The following is a 10,408-nucleotide window of genomic DNA, read 5'->3' on the forward strand; positions in this document are numbered from 1 at the left end:
CTCAACCTCCTTGAAGCATTCTGGGAGTTTTAGTGCATTTTTTTTAATGCTAGGCCTTGCTTAGCATAAGCACTCTCTCACACTCTCTGGAGCATCACTGACAACTCCCTCATGCCTAACTCCCAATCTTCCCAAGATGCATCTTCTCTTCCTCTTGGCACCGTCACACATCCCTAACTTTTCTGGTGTACCTCAGCACCACAACAATCATTTGTACCTAGGTGGTTCTCAACCTGCTTAGTTCACAATGGCTTGCCATATTAGGAACAGGAAACTCAGATGTTTACTGTGACCTTTACTTCAAAAGAGCACAACTTATTCCATCACCTGGACCACAGCCACAATCTTGCATAGCTCACCAAAGATGCAGTATCCTTTCAAACAAAAGACACATCCCATTCAGCTATTTGTTGTGGATCTGAATAACCCTGGACACTTGGCAATATCCAGTTTCTACTGTACTACCAGTAGTTGCTACCACTGGAAAAGTTACATCAATGGTAGGGCAAAAGATTTAGAAAGGCACTTCAGGGAATACAGCAGAACTAAGCCATGCATTCCCCTGTTTTGTTCATGAACTGCCACTTAATAGATGGAACATATACCTGGGGTTTCCCTAACAAAATGAATATGCAATAAAACTCCTTTAGGTTCAACAGATGCAACATTGATGGCCACCACTAAAAAAACCCTTTGAAAGCCACATACAAACAATTTGTGGGCTGGCAGTAGTCCATTAACTGAACTTTGGGAAACCTAGCAACCCCACTAACCAACATAACTACTTCTGTTTTAGCTATACATTTGCATGATCTATGAGACTGCAATTTATTTTTAGTTCTGTCAGGTATTCCACAGTGCTCTAAAGAAAATTTAATCAGACCATCTGGGCACATCTATACATGTGTGTTAATGTGCAGTAGCATATTTTACTGTGCATTCACATCAAAAACCATGCTAATAAGCTAATCCACAGAAAAATTAGGCTACTACACATTAATCGTCACCAGAAGAGTGTGCACTTCTGCTACTGTGCATTAAGGCAGCCTAATGCACATTTAGTTAGTACCTCACATTAGAGGTACTAAATTTAACACACAATAGCAAAAGCACATTAATGAACATACAGAGGAACCCATTAAGTAGAAAAATAAAAGGTATATACTTTTTTTTCATCTATGGTAAAGTGACTTTTAAAAATATGCAATACAAAAAAAGGTGCTTCAAGGCAAGACAGGGCTCCAATTATGATGTAATCATGCCTCTTAAGTGCCACACTGAGTGTGCTGCCTAATCACCCAAAAGGTTTGATCATGTCATGATGAGAAGCAGGAGTAATCATTTACAGCTGTATATGCAAAAACAGTATAATTTTCAGAATAAAGTATCAAATAAGGCAAGTTCATTTTACAGGGCTGCCTTATTGGAATGTCAAAATGTCATAATTAAAAGGGGAGAAGAAATGTACACTTTCTGTCCTAAATGGAAGACATGAGCAGATGTCTTTAACCAACACATATGCTTTGTGCATACTGTATTCCAAAGAAGTTTACACCTGTGAATCATAATCCTGCTTCAAACTGAAGGACTTGCAAAAATCAGATGCTTAGGTATTAACTGGGGGGCTTGACTCAATGATCTTCTGAGGTCCCTTCCAGCCCAAATGTCTATAAAAATCTATGAAACTCTGTTACTTGGAGAAGTTATTGGAAAAAAAGCCCCACTGTTCTTTCAAAGGAATGGAATCATCAGCTGCTTAAAGCACAATGTCTCCAAGCATATCATTTAAAAAATTCTTTGCAGTTATCCTTTCATATCATGATGCGTTTAAAATAAGAGGTTTAAAACAAGAGATTAGAAGTATGTTTACTTCTAACAAGACACTTACTGCCCCTCAAAAATTACACATTCTTGACTTGAAGAGAAAAGGAAATTACTAGAAAGGCCTCTCCTCACATTCTGTATCACTTCATCACAATTCACCTTATGTCTACAGCAGTGCCAATACCTGACAAGACTAACAACTACCTTCTGTAGAACTATGCTGTATTCCCAGAGCTTCTTAAAATTCAAGATAAATTAAGGCAAACTGCTACAGTATAAGTACTTTTCTACATTCACTAGGAAGTATTTGTTATTTCTTTTATTTGGGTCTTCTGACAAGATTTAGAGTGTGACTCTTCTTCCAAAAGAGGCTCAAAGATCTCTGTTCCAAAGTCTCAACTCTTTCTAGCTAATCATACAACACCTGAACTTATATCACATGGTTTAATCAGCACAAATTAGAGTCTACTAACTGATGCAGTTTCTAAAGAATAGATTAATTTTTAGTTAGCAGAATGCAATCTACCATAGTCATTTAAAGAAGTCTTTAAAATAATTCCAGTGATTTGTGGGAAATTCATTTTAACAAAGCTGATTCTGAAATTAGGCAAGCAAGTTAAACAAAATTCAGGCCTAAAAAACACACAATCTTTTTTCTGTCTTTTCATTACACAGCAATTCTCCTGCATATACACATCAAGGCAAAACTTACCAAGAGACTATAACCATAGTTTTCTTACATTTCCCTTTTAAATGTTAAGAAGTGAACAAAGGTATCATAAATTAGCATAGAACCCAGGACTTGCAGCCACTATTTTTAAGAACAGTTTTTCATAGCCCTATTGTGTAGCGTTAGGTAAATCACTTAACCTCTCTATTATGAGTAACACAGGCATAATTGTATGCTGACCTATCTTCTTTCTCTCAAAGCCCATTTTGATCAAATCGCTCACATTTGACAAATATATTGTAAATGAAAAGCACTATCCTAGCTGTATTATAAAAATTTACCTTTAAAAACAGTTACACTCCTAGCAGTTTCCTTCTCCTGATTTTTATTACTCACTCACTTCTAGCTTTTATATTTTGCTCTTACAGTATGTTTAACACACACGCAACAAGAGCAGGAGGAAAACTTGAAAACTATCATTAACTTATTTCTTCAGCAATTCCACAAAAAAAAAATCAGCAAAATTCAAAACATGGTACACAACTCTATTCACTTGTGGCACAAATGGCTAAATATGTTATTATTTCTACTCCTAAGTTTATACAGATGAGTATTATTTGTACTCCCAAATGTAGTGAACATGCATACCTCTTTACAAACAGCGAGTGCAAAGCATAACAACCAAAGGAAGTTGTAAAGGGTTGGCAACATGCAATACTTTGGACCAGTGAGGGAAGACCCGGTGAAAGAATGAATTTTAAAGGGAGATTTTAGAGGAAGAACAGAGGACAAGAGGAAAATAAATTTATTCCCAGAGTTGCATAATAAAAAAGTCAATTTTTTTTAAAAGAATAAAAAAAAATAAATATACAAGTCAATATCTGTTATTGAAAAAAAGATCACACCCTATATAAATATTACCTGTTCATATTCCAATGCTTGCTAACATCAATGACATAGGTGCCACAAAGGGAAAATGGAAATATAACAAATCAACAACGGAAAAATTAGTAAGTTATTTTCCTAAAACCAGCTATAGTGGGTTTTATTTTTTTCATGCATTTGTTACCTTTGCATGGTCAATTCGAGTAGAAAGCTCCTTCGATGCAAATCCACCAAAAATGAGGCTATGTATGGCTCCTATTCTTGCACATGCCAACATAGTAAACATTGTCTGCGGAATCATGGGCATGTAGATGACAACACGATCTCCTTTCATCACGCCATGTTTAACCATAACGTTTGCTAACTTGGAGACCTGCATAGGCAATTTTTTAAAATTAATGTTAAACTTCTATCAAGTACATAATTGCATAAATAAATTAATCGCTGTTTTGCTTTAGAGTCTCACAAAAACTTTCCAATTTAAGACAGAAGAAAGCTATATTGAATTGAAAGATCCAACCCAGTCAATGAATTTAGATCATCTTGAAGGAAAGAAGAATACAGCAAAAGCTGTGTTATTCAGCATCCATGGGGAATGGGGGGTGCCAGTTAACCAAATATACCGGTTATCTGAGAGGCATCTTTGGCTGTTCAGGCCGCCGCCCCTCCTGCTGCATCCAGTGCAACAGGGCTTTCACTCCCTGGCATCAGTGTGCCAGGGAACAGGGAGGGGAGCCCCACGCAGGCTGCTTTGCCCCGGGCCGTGGCAAAAAGGAAAAAGTGGGACTCAGCGAAACCGGAAGCACCACCGTGGTCCTCCGGTTTCACTTTTGCCACGTCCATCACCATGCTGGTTAATGGAGCATTCCAAATGGTAGAGTGCCAGATAACACAGTTTTTACTGTATATATCTTCTGAAATCTTATCAAAATAAATTGGGATTAGTTGTTTTGGACACCAGAACAAATAAACCATATGCAACAAAATGTTCTGCAGATTATCAAACTATCCCATTCTAGTTAGCTACTTATATTTCTTTGTTCTAATTCATTAACAAGTTTATATAAGACTTATACAACATAACTGTCTAGCAGGTAAGATTTATTATGTATATCTGACTGACTGTATTCATCTGTTTAAATTAAGCAGGTATTTAAAAGAACCAGGAAATATCAGATTTCTTCATACTACAAGACAGACCTTACTTTCCTACGTTTAATAAAGTCAAGAGATAATGTGCCAAATGCGTTTCCCAATTTTTGCCTGATGCTTCCCTAATTTCTATGTATTTCAGGCAAAAGGTCTTTCACATTGTGGCTGTCCAATCAGCCAAAACAAGTCCAATAGGACACATTTAATTTCAAAGACCCTTCTTTCTCCACCTCCAGAGTATTTAAAATGAAGCTCTGGCTCCTTCTGACTCAGACTCTGGCCTTTCAGTCCCTAAACTTCCTTGACTGTTCAATGGCCCTAACTCAAGGTGCTAGCTTCCAGTTCAGCTCCTGAGAGATGAATTTCATCTCTGGCTGGGGAGAACAAGTACAACCAGAAGTTCCAAGCAGCAAAACAGAAAGCTCCTCTTCTGTAAAAGCATATATTGGGTCAAAGACCACCCTCCTCCCCTGTCCACTGTCATACCTATTTCAATCTCCTCCCTGTGATGACTCAGATGCATCTCCTCCAAAGGGTAAGTATTAAGCCCACCTGAGGAATCAACATTCAAGTCCTGTAAATTCACAGATTCATCGATAGTTAAGGGGCTAGAAGGGACCTCGCAAGAACATTGGGTCCAGCTCCCATGCACTAGGCAAGAAAGACAACTGGGGTCAGGTGATCCCAGCAACATGACTGTCCAGTGTCCTCTTGAAGATTTCCAGGGTAGGTGATTGGACCACTCTGGAGGGAGTTTATTCCACAATCTGGACACCCTAACTGTGATGAAGTCTTTCCTAGCATTAAGCCTGAAACGGTCTTCCAGGAGTTTGTGGTCATTACTCCTGGTTTTCCCCAGGGGTGCCCCGGTGAACAGTTCTTCACTGAGCCCTCGATGTATTCTAGAGTTGTGCAAAGCTTCAGTAGCCAATTCAATTTGTTTGAGATTTGGCCCAATTCAACGGCTGAATCTCCAAATCCAAATCAGATCAGGAAACCCATTAAAAAAGGTCTGAATTGAATCAGAAGCCTCTGAATCAATTTGGAGAGATAGGGAAATTTGAAAGGCTTGCAGCAAACAGAAACTGAGAAAAGGGAGAGGGATGGGGTGACCTTCCATATATGGAAAAAAATTAGAGGAGGGCTTCATGCACTCAGAATGGGCTATAACAAAGTTATAGGTATTTTAGTGATTCCCCATTATAGTCTATGCCTGAATCTCCAAATCGGCACTGAATCTCCAAATCCAAATCAGCCTAATTGAATAGGGACAGTGATTCAAATCACTGTCCCTCCTAATCGACTGAATATAAAGCCAATACCTGCAGGCCTTGGTAAGCTGCTACCAAGTCCCTCTCAGCCTTCTCTTTTTCAGGCTGAAGAGACCAAAGTCCCTCTGCCTTTCCTTGTATGGCTTGCCTTGCATGTCTCTGATCATACAGGTGGCTCTTCTCTGGACTCTCTCAAGCTTTTTCACATCCTTGTTGAAGTACAATGCCCAGAACTGGATGCAGTACTCCAGCTGCAGTCTCACCAATGCTGAGTAAAGTGAAAGAATCACATCCTTGGTTTTGCTTGAGATGCATCAGTTGATTCATACCAGAGTACTGTTTGCTACAGCATCACACTGATAGCTCATGTTCATACTATGGTATACTATTACCCTTAGGTCCCTTTCAGTCATAGTGCTAGTCAGTTTGGCGCCACCGAGCCAACAATCTGGGGATTGTTTGTCCCCAGATGGAGCACTTTACACTTTTCAGTAGTGAACTTCATCTGGTTCCGATCCACCCAAGTTGCCAGCCTGTCTAGGTCTACCTGTATCTGCAGCCTATTTTCAAGCACAACCACGCCTCCCCACCAACTTGGTGTCATCTGCAAACTTGGCCAGTGAGCTCTTCACCCCCACATTCAAATCATTGATATAGAAGTTGCAAAGCACAGGACCAAGCATGGAGGGACACCTCTGGCTACTTTTTGCCAGGATGACACACACCCATTCATTAGAACTCTCTGGGTCCTACTCCACAGCCAGCTTCCTAGCCACCTGACTGTCAAGCAGTTAAGCCCTCAGTCCTCCAATTTTCCCATGAGAACGTCATGGGATACCAGATCAAAGGCCTTTTGAAGTCTAGGTATACAATGTTGACCTCCTCTCTCTTATCCAGATGGCGAGTTACCTGGTCATAGATGAGATTGGTAAAACAAAACCTGCCCACGACAAAGCCATGTTGGCTGTAGCTTAGAATCCCACCTTCTGCAAGCCTATCACATGTAGACTCCTTGATGAATTTTTCCAGGATTTTCCCTGGGATAGAAGTTAGGCTAACTAGCCTATAGTTGCCCGGGTCCTCTCTCCTCCCTTTCTTGAAAATGGGCACAACACTGGGCCACTTCCAGTCTTCAGGTGCCTCCTCCCAAGTGCCATGAATTTTGGAAGAGTTTTGCCAGAGGTTCTGCAATGACTTCGGCCAGCTCCTTCAGCACCCCTGGATGACGTTCATCCAGTCCTGCTGACTTATAAATGTCTAACTTTTCTAACTTATAATGCACCAGCTAAATGTCAACAGTAGGAAGGAGGTCATTCCCACCACGCCCATTCTGAAACTTATCTAGTATGACTTTCTCCTTAATCCAGTGAAATACTGAAGCAAATTAGTCATTCAGGAGTTCAGTTTTCTCCTGAGTGTCAGTAACCAGCTGTCCTGAGTTGTTTAAAAATGGCCCCACGTTTCCATTTGTTTTCCTCCTGTTCTTTACATACCTAGAGAAGGACTTCTGATTCTCCTTGATTTCTGTTGCCAATTTAAATTCAATCACCGCCTTAGCCTTTCTAATCTGCTCCCTACAAATGTGGGCCATTGCTATATAGTCTTCTTTGGGGATTGTTCTAAGCTTCCATTATTTATATGCCTCTTTCTTCTTTTTCAAGAAGACTATGATATCCCTATTAAGCCAAGAGGGCTTACCAGCCCTTCTGTTACATTTCCTCTGCATGGGAGTGGACTTCTTTTGTGCTTTGAGGGTTGTGTCCTTGAGGAATGACCACTCTTCATGCACTTCTTTCACCTTCAGTCCCTGGTCCTGCAGCACTGCCCCTACTATTGCCTTGAACCTGTTGAAATTCGCGGTTTTGGAGTCCAAAATTTCAACCCTGCTAGCTGATTTGCTTGCTTTGCAACAGACAGTGAACATGATGGTCACTGTCGCCCAAGCTACATTCTATATTCAAGTCGCACACCATTTTGACAGGTCTTAGTTACAAGACTACCTTTATTTTTTTCCCCTGACCCCCTTTCTCATGCAGTCCACAAGATAGAGGGTACTCACTGAATCAACTGCTTCTCAACATTTCTTGTTACTTTCAGCAATGTGTACTTCAAGTTTGTTCATGTGATCTATGCAAGTCCTGCCATAAATGCTGAATTATTCAATATATATTGTTTAAATTGCCTTCTGGCCTAGTGTATGTTATCACTACAGTCTTTGAGCATTCACAAACATTAAGGGTGAGGATTAATTTTTACCAGGCAGGATAGTACTATTATGTCTGTGTCAAAATGAAACGTGGCAAAGTTGCAAGGAACCTTCAATGAAAAGCCACATGAGGGCTGGCTTTGGAGAGCACTCTGAGGGACCAAATAAGGCTGCAGTGGTCCTGAGCAGGCATCTCCTTGGAAGCATTCTGCAACAGGACCCCACTGCACATCAGCATAGTCTTCGTTTCTTTCATCCTTATTACCATTACAGGCACAGCCAAATTCTGGACCACAGTTATCTATAGAAAGGTCCTGTAACCAACAGTGATAACTTAAAAGAGCTGCTGAACATTACAAAACAGGCTTATCTTGCTTTGAAAATTCATGTGGTATCCCTGATACACTCAAGCAATCACTCCTTTAAAGGGAAAAAAAGCTGGGTATAGTGACATTTCATTAAATTGTTAAAAGCCATGAAACTTTCCCCATCCGGCAGTGTGTTGTCGTTTATGGTTTGTATTAAGTCAGCATAATTTATCACTCTGAATTTTATACCTACCATTTCCCACCCTGCATGCTATTTATCTGTTTTACTTAGGATTTTAAGGTTGTTCTATTGCTTTAATGCATTTGACACTTCACTAATAAAATCACTTGGGACTAAGTGATATAGTAGGAAACTGCAGAAGCCTTTCAGCTCTGAATATCTGGATTTAAATTAAATTTAGATCAGAGGCAAGTCATGATCTCAGCCAAAACCCTAGTGAACATGAATGTATTCTGCAAAACTACTAAACAATGTTGACATTATGCAGCATAACTCTCTGCTTGAGGTAGGTTCAAGGCAGCTACACAACAGCGCTTGCAGACAACAAAAAGACATTCTTTTGAAGAGTTTATAACAGTGGTTTTCAACCTTTATAAACTCAAATCACCCCAACCGTCTCAAGGCACCCCTCAGAAATGCCTGCTGTTAGTTTTCACTTGGTTTTTTGACTATCAAAAAATAATAGAGCAATTCTCCTGTTGCCTATAGCTCAGAAAGACTACAAAAGGGAAGATTCTCTGGGGTTATCCGGAGTCATGTTTGCACACCTAGCAGTACTAACATTGTGTGGCACCCCACAGCACTCTTCAAATCATCTCAAAGAATCCCAGGGTGTCATGGAATGCTTAAGAATCACTGGTCTACAGCCATACAGCAGTACTAGGTGTAGCTTGTGTAGGGATTAGTAGACCTTTCATTTGAAGAATGCCAATGCTTACATTGTTTTAAAAACAATGCAATGAACCACCGAAGCAATTGCAACCATTAACACCACACTCAGGTGTTGCCAGAAAAGCCATTAACAACCTTGGAACTTCTGTTTCTGCAGTATGAATCAGACATACATTTACACTCTTGTAATCAAGAAGCAGGCAAACAACAAATTTCCACCTACAACAACAAACAAGGACTGGATAGACCCCACAGTGTAGCCTACTTGTCCTCAGGGTTGAATTACCTCAGGAAAAAAAATATACAAGTAAATCTACACTGGTATAGATGTGTCAGCAGCTATCCCAAGCAGCCTTGCTATTATGGTTTCCCACACCACTTAGCAACAAGGTCCTGAAGAAGTGCTTACTGGGAAAAACTATGCCCAGCAAGGTGTTTGTCTGTGTACTCCAACTCCTGGGAGGGACAATATTTGTCACCATACAAGAACAAAGCAACTTGCATCAGAGGAAATGTGCCAGGAGTCTAAGACAGCAATTTGCTGCTGCATTAAGCCAATATATTAATAGACAGCTTACTCAGAACACGATTGCTTTACCAGCCAAGCAGGATGTGACACTGGAACAGCAGTTCAAGGTATTTTTTTGTTTCTTTTTGAGAACTGTCTAATGATTTTACATCAGCCTTTTATTTGATTTCAGATACCTCTGGAAATGATTACTATTTTAGCATCTCCAATTATATGGGGAAAAGACACTATTTGGAGGAGTGAGGAAGCAGGAAGGAAAGACAGACGAAAGAAAATAGGAAACTACAAATTGACACCTGTGACAAGAGGCAACTCTCGGGGCCGGGTCTCATGCCAGCCCACCCACCTGTCTCTCTGGGGCATTCCACCCAGTCTCTCCTGCCATGACTTTGTTGTTTCCATAAACTAATAATATAACATGGAAAGCTGCCTATTACCTACCCCGATGCCATGGGGTGCTATCTGCAGCTCCAAAACCTCCCCTACACCACAGCCCATGACTAATGGATGGCATCACAGCTCTTAGTGTCTCCACCTCCACACTGGGCCCTATAATGCAACACCCCAGTTGTAACACTCCAATCAGATGTACTACTCCGCCTTATAGTTTCATAGTTTCTAGGGTCGGAAGGGACCTGAGCAGATCATCT

The 10,408-nt window shown here is 40.3% G+C and overlaps 1 protein-coding gene across 4 annotated transcripts in view; it reads right to left on the minus strand.

Moving 5' to 3' along the window:
• ACSS3 (acyl-CoA synthetase short-chain family member 3) overlaps positions 1–10,408 on the minus strand; it is a 178,383-nt gene that overhangs the window by 140,323 nt on the left and 27,652 nt on the right. For all 4 annotated transcript variants that reach the window (XR_002102507.1, XR_002102506.1, XM_019543148.1 and 1 more), the window contains exon 3: positions 3,564–3,752. Coding sequence is in view for 2 of the 4 variants with exons in the window: in XM_019543148.1 (XP_019398693.1) it covers positions 3,564–3,752 (189 nt within the window). In the remaining 2 variants the exon portion in view is untranslated. The remainder of the gene's footprint in view (positions 1–3,563; positions 3,753–10,408) is intronic.

This window comes from Crocodylus porosus, unplaced genomic scaffold, assembly GCF_001723895.1.
Source record: "Crocodylus porosus isolate Cpor-Errol unplaced genomic scaffold, CroPor_comp1, whole genome shotgun sequence".
Taxonomy (NCBI): domain Eukaryota; kingdom Metazoa; phylum Chordata; order Crocodylia; family Crocodylidae; genus Crocodylus; species Crocodylus porosus.